Source organism: Dendroctonus ponderosae, unplaced genomic scaffold (genome assembly GCF_020466585.1).
Source record: "Dendroctonus ponderosae isolate FM_Combo_2020 unplaced genomic scaffold, Dpon_F_20191213v2 Dpon_F_20191213_2, whole genome shotgun sequence".
Classification (NCBI taxonomy): domain Eukaryota; kingdom Metazoa; phylum Arthropoda; class Insecta; order Coleoptera; family Curculionidae; genus Dendroctonus; species Dendroctonus ponderosae.
In genome coordinates, this window is record NW_026018165.1 from 12,499,905 (window position 1) to 12,519,324 (window position 19,420).

At 32.6% G+C, this 19,420-nt stretch overlaps 1 protein-coding gene across 1 annotated transcript in view; it reads right to left on the minus strand.

Annotated features, from left to right (window-relative positions):
* Positions 1 to 19,420, minus strand: part of LOC109544564 (roundabout homolog 2) — a 226,804-nt gene that overhangs the window by 39,913 nt on the left and 167,471 nt on the right. Inside the window, exons 2-3 of the mRNA XM_019914838.2 lie at positions 18,348 to 18,474; positions 16,377 to 16,570 (exon numbers count right to left, since the gene is read on the minus strand). Of these exons, the coding sequence (XP_019770397.2) occupies positions 16,377 to 16,570; positions 18,348 to 18,474 (321 nt within the window). The remainder of the gene's footprint in view (positions 1 to 16,376; positions 16,571 to 18,347; positions 18,475 to 19,420) is intronic.

Consider the following 19,420-nt stretch of genomic DNA (forward strand, 5'->3'; position numbering starts at 1 on the left):
TATTAATAATATGTTTTTCCAAGATTTTTTGTTCTATACTCCCAATTGTGACAACTTAATGGCTCTATCTGTAAATGCCGTTATTACACTTTTTTTATATTTTATTGGAGCGTATAATTGATACTCTGAATACAAAGAAAAATAGCTGAAAGTAAAAGAAATCAATATAAACAGTATTTTATTCGCATTGTGTCCAAAATGGACAAAAGTAATACTCCAAATGTATGCCAAGGCTTAAAGTAGCAACAACGCTACCTATGTAAGTAAAAATATTTAAGTATCTGAACGAAGAATTCTAGTCTCTTCCCAGATTTGATTGTCCTGACTAATCACCTGTTAGGACTAATTAATTTTAGAATGTTTTAAAGTATTGCAATTGTGATGTATTTTAATGTGTGATATGATGAGGCTGTTGACGAACGGTGGTTGTTTTTTAAATTAATGAATTTTTTTTAACTATCTGTTATTTTAGAAAAACTGATGATGGGGRAAAAATACACCGAAACGTATTTTAATTGATAAATAGAGACAATAAATGACTGAAACCCAGGAATTAATTTTGATTTGGAAGTTATACATATAGTCGTGAGTTACTTCGAAAATATGTGTTTTTCATCAGCTGTTTCTGCCTAATTGTCACTAACTCGCATTTGAACATTTTTTATTGCAATTTGYATGGCGCTTTATCTATTGACAATTTATTATCAGAAAAATACTAATAATTAGTTAGCTAATGCACGGTGGGAACGCATAACATACTGAGGTCGTACMTAGACCTAGTTGCAAGGAATATCGATTGCGAGTTAACTATAGAAAAAATATGATTCAATAATGTTACCATTGTAAMAGTTTGCCTCTAAGCTTTTGGAATGAGCGTCATTTTTGAGTCGATTTTGCAACTAAAAAAAAAACGCAAATCTCAAACTTCTTRAAATCAAGATTTTTMTGAGAAAACTGCCATCATTTCCTTATCGATGGTCACGGTCTAAAAARGCCATTTATTTCTCTCTGCRATGGTGTAAAAWTGAGCGTCCTGGCTCATTTTGCTTCCGAGAAATGAKCAAAAAACGGGACGGAAAAYATGAAATTTTGGCMTAATCTTTGCACCCAAGTGCCTGATAATTAGCAAAAATGGAACGGAAAACATGAACTGTTGGCATAATCTTGCACCTAAGKGTSTGATATTTAAATTACGCTTTCTGGACCAAAACATGGGAACAACTGGGCATTCAATTCCGATTTKCCATAAAGCAGAATAGTAGTTCATTCGAGTAACCGCATATATCAGCAGTGAGTCGGATATCATCTCCTCAATTGTCTGAATGTCCGTCAAAATATTTGCGCAACCGTTTGCCATTTTTCTTCCATATTTAGCCTCACTCGGATACCTTTGTTTTCCTACGTGATGAAGACATGTTTATCCTGACTAGGCGGGCTATGGGGGTTTAGCCATATTTACTCTATTTAGCTTAAATCCTTCGTATTGAGTGTTTTCGGTTGGGATCAGTAAACATCAACACTGGGGTAGACCGAGAGTAAATGTTTGGGCGGACCTTGAAGACGAAAATGCCCAAAGGCCCGTTTGGATTAAATTGGAATTTGCCTGCCCAGGAGAATCTCTTTTGTTCGGAATATCTTAACCTTTGACCTCATTTAGTCACAATCCTTGAGGTTAATTTGATCGAAGAAGCTCTGCTTGCGAGCCTATCAGATAATAGTATAATCGAAGGGAACGTGACAGCGCTGATTAACACAAAGGGTCATCAGATTAAGTGACTGCCATCGATATTTACATTTTATTAAAGAGACAAAAAAGTGTAGGTTTAAAGTACAAAAAGAGCATCTATACGAGACATACAGCATTAGTTTGTACATTTGTACAAACAGTTCATCAATTTCGAAAAGCAGTTTCAGAGATTTGAAGATCTTTGCCGTTTGCTATTTCTATCATACATCTCATAAGTCTCGCAGGTAATCCGAAAAAAAATGTATTTACCCCGAAAATAGTTCTTCTAGAACTAACAAATCAGGAACATTTTACATTTGTTGTTACATGTTATGGACGTAATGCACTATATTCTTATCCAAAATATTTAKTATTTTCCAGTAATTTCAAGTCGAACATATGATTTGGCGATTACACCGAACGGAAAGCAGAAAGTTCCGGTTTTAAATTAAAATTTTTTCATGARGTAAACAGTTTTTTCAGGGGTATGGATTGGTATAGACTCACTTGACAAATTACCATAATTTTTGTTCTTGGAGAGTAATTTCATACAGAACCGTAGCAATTAAGTGCCAGGAGTCGTAGGGATTAATCCAGGGTCTTACTTGCTAATTAAGCCTATTTTTGATTTGTCAAATAAGACCCAAAAGCCAAGTAAACCATGGAATATATTGTACAAAGGACTACTTACAGAAGAGAAATATGTGTATCTCAATTAAAAAGCGAATCATAGCTTTTAAGATGGAATACAAAGAAATTTGTTTCGTTCATTTAAATCATCTTGATTAAAACCTTCAATGTTCGATCTGCTTTGAAAATGGAGAGATTTGGAAATAGACAAAAAACATACCTTTTGCTCGGCAAGTGCGCRACTTTCTCGTTAAGAAACAATTTAGTGATTTTAACGAGCCCCATTTTAACGAGAAGACAGCAAAGCACTATTCAAGAGACGTATAATCTGTTTGATCAAAGTTTTAGGTCGTCGCTACCTGAACACATACAATTAGTAAAAACATTTATTTTATATGGTTTGTAATGTAAAGTGGGCTAGTTAACATACTCAAAACCGCTTGTTCCGCTATCAGTCAAGTAAATCTCAAAATTTGCCAGACGGCTGGAATAAAAACCGACTCTGAATTTCAATAGACACAAGCAAACTAAAAACCACAGGCAACAAGCTTATTCATATATTCAATTTCTGCGCATTAATTTTTTTCTGCTCCGTGCCGAAATAGGGCTTCCATCTTGAGGTTTCGATTCGAGTTTTTTATGAGACTGTATTTATTCATAGTTTCTAACTGATCCACTGATTTATATTTTCAGCAATATATATTTAACAATTTGCAAATGCTTATCGATTTTTGTCGGCTCTGAGCTCTAAAAAGAAACCCTGAAACTATTTCGCCCTTATAACTTATAACTAAGCCCCGTCTATACGCGGTTGAACACGAAACCTTTCAAAATGTCTGTCAGCATGAAAAGATGCCTCGCTTGGCAACCTATTTGTGTCGTGTATCGTGAGAGTCCTGAATATTGAATTTTCCTGGAAAATGTTAGAAATTCGAAACCTTGGCCTTTGCCATAGTTAGCTTTTAACAGTAGCTCTAAAGTTTAACTTTGTAGGAACTAAAAAAGTTATTCATGTATTTGTGTACTACTTTCAAAACAGACTGAATCTCACGTAAAATACCTGTTGCTTCGTAATTATTCAAAAATCCGGTAATCATGGAATTATACAGAAAGTGACAATAATACAGACAAGGATAAACAGTAAATTCAACAGGAATCGTTGAATGACAGAACCTATTTCGAAACTCATAACTTCGAACTGTTAATTTGTTTACAAAGTACAAAAACATACATTTGAGTCTGTAACTCCGAACAAGTGCCTGTGTATTCGGTTAATTAACTCTTGCTCAATGTATACCGGTGTTCAGTAATCCATTGGTTTAATGTGATCTTACATACGTGGTAGGAATGTCGCTGGTATTTATTTGGTGCCTGGGAAAGTGTCAGTTGTTGTGCAAAGTTCTAAGTGCCCCTGAAAGGCTCTTCTGCAATTATGTCCAATACTTGTTCCTCTGTGTCTGCAACCCGAATATCTCTTGTCGTTTACTATCTTCCACCACTCTCCTCGCCCTTTGTTGGTGTGAGTTCATTCAGCTTCTGCTATGTTACTGTAGCATTTCCCCTGAACTAATCGCATATCCGCAAATTCGTGAAAGAAAATTCAAAGTAAGTCAAAGTTTGACAAATTATTGTTATTATTGACAAGGGGTATCCACCTTTAACTATCTGTTAATGACAAAAAACATCATTGCAGCTTTGACTTTTCATCAAAAAATTGTAGAAGAGAACTTTTTTAATATCAAAAGTTTTCGTAATTTAAAGCAAAGATAGAAATTTTTCTTTCGGAATGCTTAGGAATTCTAATATGCTTCCGATTAAACATGGAACACTTTTAAAATAATGCTTAATAACAAAGTTGAAATTCGATTTTCAACTCTTAATATCTTCTAGAAATTATCGGAAAAAAAATCAATATTGTTCTCGTACGATTAAAAGGAATAACGCCAATTTTGATCACCCTGTATATGTAGGCATTTTTGATTTGATTTGAATTATCTAATGCCGTTTAATTTTGAGCAATTGAAGCTCGAGGCTCTATTTTCTTTCCTAAAAGTGCTTGCAGGAATTTTTAATTTAATGGTAGCTGTGGCACTTACTGGCTGTTAAGACCTGGAAGTTCTTCGAAATTTTTCGATATTATATTCAATGATTTCGTGTAGTAAATTCCTGATCTACACCGGTTCCCTTAAAACACGAGAAACTCTATGCGATATTTTTGCTCGCCCACTACATTAATTATTTAAATAAGTAATGTATTAGGGATCTAATAACTACATTTAAGCTTTAATTGCAAAGGTTTCCAAATTTATTAAAAAGTTTTACTATACGCTTAAACTGAAATATTTTCCGTTATAATTAGTCGCCAAGTCCAATATTTGCTTAATGGCGGTTTAATTTATTATCAAAATTTTGCAGTCGATGGTGTTCCGTTTTCACTGAAATTGTATTCAAATACAAAACTGGCTCCAGTCGTTTTATAGAAATAGTTTATTCAAATCGACCTAAATAAACTGAATTATGCGGAATATCAAAACCCAAATCATAAACCTTCAGTCTGATCTTAAAAATACAAATTGTATATACTCTTTCGAATGGAAAATGTATTTAATAAACTTTTCGAATAAATAAATGTAGACCATCTTCGGGTTTTCTGAATAAATATAAATACGCAGGGCAAACATTCTCAGTATTGTCGTTTCATCTTATGAAGCCTAAAGGGCTGAACCGTTCACATCCAAAGGAAGGAGGAAAATTGTGATCAGAAGGAGCGGATATTCACTTAGTAATTGAGGGGCGAAATTATTTGATATTGAAACGTTTTCTTTTTAATTGATATTATTATGGTTATCAGTTGACCAATCTGACCGCAGTGATACATAATTATAATTTTTGCTGTGGTGTTTAAAAATTCTATATTTTGCTGCTCACTAAGACTAATTGATGCGTCTGGTTCTCCACTGTATTTTTAATCCATTATCGTGAGTGTCAGCTTCTTAAGCCTTGTGACATGGACGCAATGCATGGCTTCTCATTTTCTGGCAGTCGACGATAATTTTTCAACATTAATCATGGCAAAAGTAGTAAAAAGGTTAAAAATGTACGTTCGGAAACAATTCAATATACACTAAAAACTACACATTTCACAATAAATATGTATGCAATACATTAGTCAATCAATTTTAGAATTGTAGAGTGCCAGAAAGTGTCCAGTAACGCTAACTTTGAAGTAGATAACAGTCCTTTTGAAACATTTCTATTGGGAAACGAGGCAAACTGAAGAAATAATAAAACGTTCTCAATTAAATCGATAGGAATCCCGAAAACACGTCTCAGCAAATGCACAATATTTTCTCTCTAATATAAATCTAACAATTTACCTAGAAACCTATATAAGCTTTTGAAAAGTATTCACAAACGACTCAGATAAACGAGTCCAACAATCAACATAGAAGAAACCAAATACAGGGTTATCTCAAAAACTGCTAGCGACAGCATACAACTTCCACTAGGATGGAAACAGCTTGAGAGAGTCAATATAAATACCTCGAAGCTGTAAAATCAATCAAATCAAGACAAAGACACGCAAGTCGGAATAGAATTAAACCGGAAAATATTTCGAAGACATTTGTAAATGTTTACAAACAATAACAAATTGATTTTGGTCATTAGATTAAGGTTCTACTGCTGTAGAACTGAGTTTTGATTTGAGGTAGACGCTTATTTATTGAACTTGTGGGTCAGTAAACAGGTTGGGAGAATTCTAAAAGAAGCTTAACAAATTTGTGCTAAAAATTGGCCCGTCTGCTGGAGTTGGAAATGATAAAGCAAAAAGTCTTATTGATTACAGTATAAAAGTACTGACAATTGTTAAGAAAGAAAGTCAGCATATGCGAACCAATTACAAATCCAACATTTGCTTTATTGCCACACAAAAATGTAAACACATTTTATGGGCAAAGCGAATGCTATAAACAATATACTACAAAATGTAGCACATTAAAGATAATCAACAATTGAAAAACAATGCAAAACATAGCACATACAGGGACAGTGGAGAGTACAAATATAAATAAAAGTTAATTACGCGTAAGGACAATAATCTTCATATGCAATAAGACAGAGGAGAATAAAGTAAGTAAATATTTGAACAAATGGGGTTTGGTAAAAGAGTATTAAGGATTGGTAGCTAGTGTGAACTGAAAGGAAAATGTGGCCAACATTTGTTAATCAAGATGGCTTTAAAAAGTCAAAACTACGAAGTATGAATAAATAAAAAACATTGAATGTGGATAAATCGAAATAAGTGTATTAGTGTTTCATTGAGCATAATTTATGGAATTTTTATATTATTGCGCTTACGAACTTCGATTTCAAACTTTAACAGAACGTACATTGTTATCAGTATTCTCTATCATTCTAAAACTGAAATTAACAACCATCAAAATTTTTTGAGTATACGAAGAGGGTCAGTGGGAGCAACTTAAATAAAAGCTGATATTGTGCTCTAAGTATTTACAATAGAGAGCAATTGGTAAATATGTAGGTTCCATGGTGCATACCAGCAGCAATTGCAGAATAAAATTTGCAAAGATCGAGATACCCAAATAACTATTGAATTAACAAATATTTCAGCTACCATACAAATTTTGCAAAGTTAAAAATGGTTACAATTTCACACTTTGACAAAAATTTTAATGTTTTACAATATCGAAAATATATCGATATTGTAAAACATTGCCTTGGACCCTATGTAGCGCAAGATGAGATGTATTCTACATGATAGCTTTTCAAGTGATTCGACTGAGAAAGTGAGAAGTCTCCTAAGTTGAGTTTCATTTACAGGAATGAGAACTAAAAGTTGTGGCAAACCATTAAAAAGCTTCAGAAATATTTTTCTTGATCCTGAACTTTTGTAGAAAGTTCGTTAAGTAAAAGTTGATTTAGGGCAACATTTTCCTAGCGTCCATCCGTCATTATAAATCGGTGCCTTCCGATCCGAGCACTTGCAAGTAATGAAAACTACTGTTCTGACGTGACTTTATACTTTCTGTGAATAAATTCCGCTACAACCAACATGCTTTTTCAACTTAGAGAAGTGTAATTCAACCTACAACCCTAGACCGTATTTATCACTTTGATTACAAATAATTAATATCCTTTGCAAGTCTAATCAATAATTAAGCAATTTTCTCTAGGCTTTTACGCAGTTTATATAAACATTGGGTCTATTTTGGCAAATAAGCGAAAGCTTGAGGGGAGACATTTCAAGTACACACTAATTTATCAAAGAAGCAGTACACATTTCTATCTGTGCGCTGTGCACTTCAGCAGCTAATGAAAATGATATAAGGGTCTCTCTAAATAACTAAGCGGTTTAACTGTTTAGCTCAGGAAAACGAACAATTTATGTCGTAAATACAATTACAGGGACCGTTTTCAGAAATAGTCAACTTAATAATGATCGATTCACATTTCTGGCTTAGAGCTGTCAGTTATATTGTTTGCATGCTTATTTGCAAGCATTTTTATTTCGTTTTGTTATTCGCTTCGGTTTGCTGTTATAATTTAAATATCATTGAGAAACAGACAAAATTCACTAACGAAATGATAAATTTACATTTTTTCTACTTATTTCAGGGTTCGCCCATGAATTTTGAACATCTTACGTAGCCCGTCGACCCTCATAAAACCTTCAATAGAACCCTCAGAAAAGTTACCATCTGAAAATTATGCGTTTATTATAAAATTCCTGCTAAATTTCGCTTAAAGATAAGCAGAGCAGACTGTAAAATGTCTCCCCAAACGGTTATAATATTGAATTATTAGAAGCTAACTCTGAGAAAATCGAGAAGAGACGGTTATTATTAGGAAAGCCGTAAATTTTAGCTTCCCTGGATTATTTGGCGATGAGGTATTATGTGTAGATTTACTGGGAGGGGTGGTTTTGAGCTACTACTATGCGAGGTTTTGGTGGAAACATTATTGGAATTCGATTATTGGAAAACGATTTATGAGCTTTTAGCATGCTTTTAATTTCTAGCTTCCTAAATTATATTAATAAATTAATGCAGGATCAATTTGGCTGCCATATATGGGGATAATATTGAGAACTCACACCGCTATTTTTAGTTAACGGTTACTGTTTACTACTRCCATACATTTTAATTTTACCATCTAGTTCTTCGACCAATGAGTTTACAATTTAGCTAATATTAAAAAAATACATATGCCAAAAATAACTGATTATAGCTTCATGTAAGCTCCACTGCCCTTTATGCTGTTGYTGAATTATTAAGAAGAAACTGTTCTCTGGCCAGTAAAAAAAAAGCAGCAGTAAGAATCTATTTTGCTACCAGATTTTATATCCTTATTTAGCCYTAGCCTTATTTGATTTTCATCTTTATTTTGAATGCCATAGAAACTAATTTTTGAGCAATTTGGGTGTTTCAGATTAAAAACGTGTGACAACTGTACCAAAAGTTTATATTTAGGTTCGACATGTTTAAATCATAACTGAAATCGAAAAAATCTCTACATTCAACACTAACTTTTTCGCAACAAGACAACCTTGTATTTAAATAAAAATTACATTCTTAAAAGCATGAAATATTTCTATACAGAACTCGATAGAATCGGGAGTATTTTGATCCGCGCACTTTAATTAGCTGATTTTTCTGGGAAATGAAGTGAAAAAAATACAATAGCTAGGGACTTTCAGCTCACACCAATTCCTATTATACGAGAAATTATCTATTGCAAATTACCCCCAACCTCAATACCAATTAAAATTTTGTTTAATTAAATAGTCTACATTTTAGGTATTAAATCCTGCCTCGTTAAAACCGCCATGCAATTATTATCTCTTCTCGTTTATTTTATTCCCGGCTTTGAATCCCGTCCATCACATAATAAAATATCTATATTAATTAAATGGGCAAACACAAAATAAGAGATTCAGTTTCAATTTTACAAATGCGGACTTTAATTTCATTCGAGTTACAATAATTGTTTCGCTAATTAAAAACTAGCCCAAAAGCCAGTTCGTTTATTTTGGCTACCGATGTATCATTAATCAGCTGGATAATGTGAAAAAGCGACTCTTACAAAAAATTTATTATCCAAAGCATAACGCAACCTAAGAGACGCAATATTAAAAAGGGTTCGAGTATTTGCATGGGTTTTAACATTGCGGAGCAGGCTGAATCTGGTGAACAAAAAGTTGAAATATGAAAAAGCAGAATTGCTAAACTTTAACTATATATTTTCAATCTTTTAATGCTCTATCAGCAGGAGAACAGTATGGGACGCGATTTCTAGAATTTACCTGTTAGGTATGTATTAAACCAGAAATCTCTCAATGTATAACATATGAATAATATAGAAAAACTATCAAAACATAAATATAAAAATAATTTAAAGGCCACTCTCAAGGCACTTCCTCAGGTCTATTATTTTTGAAACTTAAATTTTTTTTAAATCCGTACTCTCTTCCGAAACTGTCAAGAATTGTATTAACGGTCTTTACTGTCTTTATGTTAATAAACCAAAAATTTTACCGGTTCGCAAGATTCATTAAAAGCATAGTTTTTGGAAATTCTCACACAAAAAGACTTTGAGAAGATCGGGAGACTGTCGAAAATGACAGAAACAAAAATATTAAACTTTATTTGCCCCCTTGCATCTCGAAAACAAAACAATTGGGAAAACGGTTTCATAAGGATTATTTTAACTGAAGTGCTTTTGTATTAAAAAGTATTTTTTATGTAATTGATATCGTTAAAAAGTGCTGCATCATCGCTTCTAATAACTCCAAGGGGCGATATTATATTTCGATTTAGATTCTAACTTACCTTTATATAGATATCGTTGCCGTAGTTATTAGCTTGGAAACGTAACACTCTACACACCAATAGAATAAATCATTATTTAAGAGAAATGAAACCCCTGAAGTTTATATAAATGTGAAAAATAATGTTCCTTCTAATGTACTAAGTAAATAAATTAATGCCCCGGAACAAAACACGCTTCTCCATATGCAGTTCTTTCTTTGTAAATAAATGCCCCTTCCCACACAATAGTTCACAATGAACTTTTCAGACAAACATACCACCATTAACTGGTTTTTTTTCTACGGCAATTTTCGTGTCACGGAAGTAGAAATGCCATAAAACATGATATGACTTCCAATATAATAACAAAACTTTACTCGGCGTTTGAGAACTGAAATGTAAAAATTAATCGAAAAATAATTACAAAGCATTCCCTAAATTGTTGGTCATTACAACCAAAGTAAATCAACCGCAAAGTAAATTATTTAAATAAGGGCGATCATTATTTCCTGTCTGGTCATTAATTATATCACGTATCGATTGGAACAGTCAGTGACAATAACAGCACGCTAAAAAGGAAATAATTTATCATTGACTCGGAAAAACCTTCATCTACAACGATTGAAAAAAAAATACACCATAATGTTCTAAGCCAGTTAGAATATTTATTGATGACCGTTACAGTGCAAGTACTAAATCAGATCTTTGATTGATCCTTGATAATAACGAAATTGGAGAAAATAGATAAAAAGTGCAAAATGATGCTTATGAAGAAGGTGTAGGTGTACGTTTAAGAAGCAGTGAACAAATTATTTAACCCTTAATGTCCACTAAAACTGAGCTATTTAGATATACTAAACCACAGAATAAATTACCGGGTTATTTTCGCACATGTAAAGGAGGTTTTGCCTCAATAATCTGCAGGCAAATATTTGTTTCCGTACTATTGATCCTTTCCAGGGAAAGTTTAAATTAACAGGTTAATTAAGATTTAGATTAGGATGCTAAAAGACATCATATAACTTTTAAATTTTAGAACTTACAGGCTCATTGGAAAATGTGGAATACTTGTATATTTTCGAATTACTTCCGATTGTAAATCACCACGACCTAAAAAACTTAAGTTAATCCAAAATACCTACGTCATTTGAATACCTTTTCTACTTGATCGTATAATTCCCGGCTTTACATTTTCTCACAAGTAGATAAAAGCCTAATATGTCTACAATTACACTAGAAAAGAATATTTAAACTATAAACACTCCTCTACAACACATCCAGGCGAAAACAACTTTTTATTGATTTTCATGCCATCAGAAGCCTTGGGCAGCATTTAGAACAACAATAAAAATCACCCGACAATTTATTGAGAGTTATTATAATAATATATGATATAATTATAACCAAAATGCTAACAAAGAAAATATGTTTCGGATTCAGAAATGAAGAATGAAGAATAATTCTTTCGATATAGCTCATGTAGCTACTACTTGAGGAGGGAGCCCTTAACTGACAATGAACAAATTCATATTTTTAACAGTTTCACTTTCAATGAGCTTAAAAGGTTTCTCTAAGCTCATTTAAAAAATAGGAAGTTCTAAATTACAAAAATAAATCCATCTCTCCATCCAATCTCTCAATTAAAGAAAGCAACCCGTGTGAAATTAAACTACTTGCACGCGGCTTGTATTTCCAATAAAAAGTTTGGTGTCATTATTCACTCATTATGTAATATAGTATTTCATAAACCAAAATATTTTTTGAATAAAAGTTTGATATTGACTTAAAATGTACAATAAACTTTCCGAAAATATCACAAAAGAGCGCAACATCCATTGCAATCTGTTCAGAACATCAAAGGATTTTTCGTTCTTTAACAAAAAGAGGAAGTAGTCAAGCATCAAATTAAAAGTGCACTCAGGCAGGAACTGGTTAGAAATTCAGAGGGTGCCTAATGCTTTTTTCTTAGTTTCGCTTAATACTAAATTGTATAAAATATACAGCGGATAATACTTCAATATTTTATTCCACTTCACATTGGCATTAATGTACATTCGTCCTCCATTCTTCTTAGAGAAGATTTTTTCAATATTGTCATTGAAATCTAATTTTCAAAGTATCATCTCTTATAAGTCAAAAAACCTTATTCGTCAAAATAAATTAATTTACTTCATTTCAGTCAGTTCCGAAACCTCTAAACAAACAATCAAATTAAGACTAATGATTTATAATCATTTTTGTCCTACAGCAAAACACCCACACAAATGCATGAACTAACTGCAAACAAAAGAACTCCAATTTCTAAACACAACACACAAAAGAGACATCAAAACTGTTAGAAAAGACGAGACAGGAAGCAAGCGACTGGAAAATAAGAGTTTCAAGTTTTTCATGGATGTCATTTTCTGGAGTATCACGTCTGGACGATCGTAGGAAGATATTCGTTTCGGTGACGGCGAATTTGGTCTTTACGAAAAATCGGAAACGAAAAATTAAGGAAAAATGTGAACCTATTTTAAGGGTGCTTGATTTTTATTTGATGAAGCTTGAGAGGTGTTTCCTTTATAAGGAGCCAATATTTTATTGGAATTCATGATAAATTTATGCTGATCGGATAATGATGGTTTAGATTACTTTATGGAAGAAAATCCCCAAAACTCCAACGCTTTGACGTTAATGAAATGGATAATTTATGAAATGCTATTATCGGATTTACATATTTCAAAATTCGCGCATTCGTCTGTATGGCCCGTCCTTAATACATCTGGCCGCTTTTTATCTTAATGTATCAAATTCAATTTTTACTATATTTAATTAGTATATTAGCTTGACTTGGATAGCTTTTATCGGGACTCCAGTGAACCCTGTCAGGCCTTTGCTGATTGTATTTGCCTCCACGAATAGAAGTTCGTAGTTTGTAGTCACGCAATGATAAATAATAAATTTCATAAATGGAGCGAGGTGTTCGATAGCTAATTGAGATCGACCAAGTATAATTTAATAAAAATATCTGAACATAGGCAGACAATCACGATAAATCCAACTTAATAAAATATCTTAATATAGAAAAAATGACTGATACCCCAAATACCTCCAGAACGTGGTTGCAAATTGCAGAACAAACTTTTTATTCAACCCTGTTGCACAGAAATAATAAATATGTGCATTCGCTGGAGTAAAACACCAAAAATGTACATAGCATAAGAACAGTTCAAGTTGAAACATCTGCAGTAAATTAAAAACATTTTGGAAGGAAATCAAAGCCAGGATTAAGACGCTCAAAAAAGGAAGAGAAGGAGATTAAAATGCAAATGCAAGTAATTAGTTCGGTTTAATAAAACATCAAGGCAACAAGGATTCTAAAAACAAAAAGCCCAAATTTCAGGATAAATCAAAAAACGATAATAAGCTTTTTTAAAAATCAAACATATTGAAACTCTTTCTAGGTTTTTAGCAAAACGTCAAAAAATAGGTTCAAATGGTCAGGAATATCAAAATCTGCAAAAATGCTTCAAAACTATCTCTATGGATCAGAGTTAATCATCAAAGATGCCACGTATTTTGAGCTCTAATCTATGGATCAGAGGTATGGACTTGAAAACATTTTGAAATGGACAAACTTGTAGCGTTCGCAAGATGGTGTTGTTGGGGTATATTAATAATATATTATGGACTAAAAGAGTTACAAATGTGGAACTGCGTCGAAGAATTCAAGCGGATGAGAAAGTGATTAACGCTGTAAAAATGAGAAAACTGGGATATTTTGGACATGTAATAAGAGAAGGAAGAACAACATATTGACTAAAAAACTTGAGAGGCTGGTTTGAACTAACATCATCATAATTTTTCAGAGCAGCTGTTAATTGAATGATAATTACCTTGATGATAATTACCTCTGACAATAACACAATATTTTCATAATTCGAGTATTTTAAAGGCACAATAAAGGCGCATTAAGATCTGACTGTAACATTTTAGCTTTGTCAAGGCGTTTAAAAAAATGTATTTAGGTTCCATATATCATGCTATGTTGCTTTACAAGCGGTAAAGGTTTAGGCTCTTTTGGTTAAGACAATTTTTGTTTATCAACATAATGCAGAACTATTAGGTCGAGCCTGCAAAATTGATTTAATGCATTTTAATTTCTTCGGAACATCCCATAGCAAAACCATTTAAACAATTTATAATTTACCCCTGCATTGTCAGCGCGAGAAATAGTAAAAAATTAAAAAAATCTCTTAAATAATTAATCTCTGCATTAAAATGCAAATCATGTAATTTCATGAAGTTAGTAGAAACAACATATAAATAGTCTTCAAATAAATTTGCTAATTAGCACTCAAACCTATTCTCGTGTATGTTAAATATTAGGTTAACCAGTTGGCCAATATTTACACTCGTTTAATACTAAAGGCTATTAAGTCTAAACAATGATAGAATATAATACATGTAAGAGCTATGCAAGTTCTTAACTAGTCTCAACATCTCAAGAACTCCTTAAGCGGCTTTTAAAACGTAAACACATTGTTGAATTTCAATTTCAATTCCTACAGTCCCACTTTCAACATGTAAAATATGAAGATAATGTTGATTGTAATTAGGAACAAATATATCAAAAATCTTATAAAAAGAATGGACATTTTGGGTAAGTACAGTAAAATGGCGCATTCGTACGTTTGCATTTGGGCGTCATTTGCATACACGGCAAAAAGGGAACGAAACTATTAAAAGTCACCATGTAATAGTTAAGGAATGTCATTGTTACTTACGTTTTTTCATTAAGTTTTGTTTCAGTATTAAATACTTTTTAAACATTTCATAGCTTTTACTAGAGCAATTATCTACAATGCGATTACATTAAATAAAAATAATAATCACATACAAAATGAATTGTGATTATTAGATTAGTTGTACAATATGAATGATAAAATGACAGAAAGAACAAAAGGATTTTAAATGCGGAGGTAATTTAGAATGTAACTCGTATCTAAATCGAAAAACAAACGCTTTTAAACTTTCCCTAAAACAACAAGAGCAATAAAAACTCCATTAAACCCCCATTGAATCCCCTGTGGATGGAGATTTAGGTATTTATTCGGAGCTGCAAAACAGGAAATTTCAAATTAAACCTTTTGTTACATCAAGTTCGCATCTATAACGATTTCGAATCAATTGAAACGTAAAAAGAGCGCTGACATAATTAAACTAAGGTTCGGATCGCAATTTGTGTTATTCTTAACAAAGGAAACCGAATTTAACAAAGGATATAAAAAATGTAAAGTATTTGGATTACATTTCCTACCCAAAACCAAACTGGAAGCTTACAGTCATTAGATTCCTTCTCAAAACTTCTTCTTAATATTCATAAATTATGAACATTAATCATGCATTAATTTACAGAACATGGCAATTAAACCATGGGGTTTTTGTTTTGGAGAAATTCAGGTCACCTCTTTTTATATTTTTTTACACATTAAACTTCCTCAAGTGCCTTACTTAAGAACGTTTTATTCAACTCCCATAAAAAGCTATAACAATAAAAGGGTATGGCCCACAATCAGCATTACCATTAGACTCCTCCTTTGCTTTTTCAATTGCAACTAAAGTTTTAGCAGTTCTACACAGTTTGTGTAAATTCCAAAACAGAAAAAGAGGATTACAGCAAAAACGGAAGCTTGTTAGGGAAAATATACCCTTTAACGTACTAAGCCAAGCCCATTGTCATGAGGGCAAATGTAATTTGGCCAAACTTACTCAGTTAGGTAGTGACGTTTTTTCTGTTGATAAGAAAAGTTTATCATTTAATATAAAAGTTAAGTGAAACTGATTTTTTGGCTAGAAACATAACAATTACTATTAATTTATTTTCTGTCGCTGAGCTCCAAGCGAGAATTTTAAGTCCTAACAAGTTTTTCGCTATGAACAAATAAGAAAACTTCGACTGGTCCTTAGAACAGAAAAGTCGAGCTTTCTTTTTGCTTTCAATTCTATTATAGTGGAAAAGTTCCAGAACTAAATATCCCCAAACTGGATGTTTTCAACTTCAATTAAGTCAAGGATATGTTTTTGTGAAATCTTAATTTAGATTCCTGCATTTAAGAACTTCTATTTACTGTTCTCATTAAGCTCTTAAATTAGTTTTTGGAAATGAGGATAAAATCGAAAATGTTATTAGCAGCAAAATTACTTACATGCAACTGTTAAGGTAGCATTCCTACTTCTCACTTTTCCTAGGGCGTTGCTAGCCTCACACCAATAAACTCCGGCATCTGACTCCTTTCGGCTCTGAACAACTTTGAGAAAAAATAGATTTCCAGCTGGCAGAACCACTCGATGAGATCGGGAATCCTGTTTCGTTGTGCGTAGTGGCGAACCATCTTTGTACCTGAAAGATCAATTAATTAAATATGTTTGTTTGCATTTAGGTCAAAAGGCTCGTACAAATTAGGAAAAACTGAAAACTTCACTTTTAAGTTCCCGAACAGAAAACTATTTAAATCTGAACCTGCAACTAAAAATATAATATGGGCAACATGCAACTAATACTATAAAATTGTTGCTATAAAATACATGAGCAAACTATGTTACAGATTTTGGTAGTGTTGTTATCAGGCTATACCCGCCTGATGAGAGCTAATAGGTTTGAAACCGGTTTTGAGAGTGTATCAGATTAACATCTCGAAATATCTACTTGCTTATATCAGTAACCTTGGACAGCTCTGATATTGTTAAAGTTTATTTTGTTCGAATTTCGCTCACTGTCTCACTTCTCTGCCTGTGACAATTTTTTATTAAAGAAAACCGTTTATACTTTTTTGTGTTACTCGTGTGTTCATTACATTTTGATCTTTAGGTCTATTTATTTTTGCAATTGTAGTTGTGACTTGCTAAATGCTAATTCGGTTTTTAGTGTCCCTTATATTTGAAACTCACTAATGCCTATACAGCGTGATTCGGTGCATCACGCTAAATTAATTCCCATTGATGGCATACACTTTTTCTTCAATCACGTGGTTTCGGCTATAGAAAGAGTTGGAGTTAAATTTCCTTTCGGGTTTTTGCTCATCCACTTTGAACCACTCATCCGCTCTTCTTTAGGGGCGCAATAAATAATAATGACAATAAATAAAAGCGTCTTTAACGCGAACCATTCGGTGGCTTAGAAATTTCGATTTGTCCTGTATTCGTCTTTTTAATTTTTTCAAAATAACACGCTTCTTTCCTATTGATTTCTGAAATCTGGCGTCTCTAATTATTATTTGATATTCGACGTTGTTTTTCAGATATTCTATAAAATGTAGAGCATTTATTACCACCAAAAATACTTATTTTATAATAACATGGGAAATAACTTATTTTCCTGATAAATATTCAATTAAAATTATTTTACAAGCGATTCATGAACAATGATATTGTCGAATTGGTACTTTACAAATTAAAGGAAACTTGGTTATCAAACTAACTAAAATTGGAATTCGATTTTCAACTGTTAATATATTCTGGAAATTAAAAAATATATTTTCAAAGTAAGTGATTACATACAAACGTGGTCAAATCCTTTGAGGTATAACGCACCTCATTAGTTCTTTATTCAGGAATTATGAATACGTTGAACGGCGATTTTTTGAATAAAAATATTATTTATCGTGATTATATTTTCATGCATTTCTTAGCTTTAGGAATGTCGCTTTTATTGTGATGAGTAATGCGGGCAATGAGGCACCTTAACACCTAACGAGTGCCCTCCGCCAAGGAGTGCCCTCCGATCATTTCTGCTCGAACCGCAAACATTTAATTTGGAAAACCCATTACAAAAATTAATCGAAAAAAAATCGTTGCAAAAAGTAGGTAAGTAGTTAAATATGAAGTTAGCGAACACATGGGTAGGTAATTATTACCTTACGTTCAGACGCCAGCAAATAATTACGGGATGGGCCCAGCGTGAACCAGTAAATAATAACTAATATCGTGGCCGTTTGCATTCAAGATCTATAAAAATATAAAAATATCAATGGCGACAAAACATCGACTATTGCGTAAATAATCAATAAGAATTTAAAAGTGCATCTCACAGATCTCATTGTCAAGAACTAATGCAAGGACGTGCGACCATTCATTCAATAGCTAACTTTAGTGGTTGTTTATTGCAATTTCGTCTTTACCATGCTATGGAAGGTTCTGGTTCGCCTTGTGCTTGACAGTTAAGGGTAGCTGGTTCGTGTCTAGCTACAGTCGTATCAACAGGATGTTCTGTAATCCGTGGTGGCTGTTGAGTCGTGTGGTGATATCCTGAAACAAAAACCGCATTGAATTATTCCTCTCTCATCACTACTGCATAACTGAAACTGTTTTTACAACTTCTTTTTTCTGTTTTTTCCAAGTAAGCACCAGTAACTCCTTAAATGGAATAACCCTTCTTTAGAATCACCTTTCAAGTCAATCAACCTACCAAAGGATTGCGACTAATTTGAAGATAATAGTGACAAATCTGATAAAGAAATTTAATTAAACATAACACCATGAGAAATACGTGAATAAATGTCCAATTTTAATGTCAATTTTTTGTAAATAATGTTTGCAAAATACTTAATTTATCGCCTAAAATTCTACTGCATTTTAAGAAATATATTTTGGTTATTTTGTGCCACAAAACCACGAAATATACTATCCGAAACCAGATTGAAATAAACAGCAAGAGACGAAGCGTTAAAGACCTGCAGGATGACATTAACAAAAGTAAATGTTCCATCAAGTAATAAAATGAGTGTATCTCGGTCTAAAGCTGCGAATCTTCTGTTAATATCTCCAGGAACTATTCAACTGTTTAATTTTATGAAAAGAGTTTTAGTTCATAGTCTCTGGCAGCATGCCAGAAGTAAATGATAGGTTTAATAGCCATGTTTTGTATTCTTCATATTTAAAATACGAAACATGTTTATGTTCTGGCCTATTTACTAGCCATATTAAATCATGTAATTCATATATTTTTTAATTTCTTATCAATATATGTATTACTTAAAATAATAAAATATACATATCGAAAACCTCCTCAATATTCGAGCAATTCAAATATACTGCACATCATACTCACTATAGCAATAATGTGAGCTTAACAGCATATATTTTTCCATCAAATGGATCCATTAAAAACATGTTTGAAGAGCACCTACGTATGGTTCAGCAACAGAAATGGTTTTCGAAGTTCAAAGAAAAAGTGTCTAATAATAATATAGTC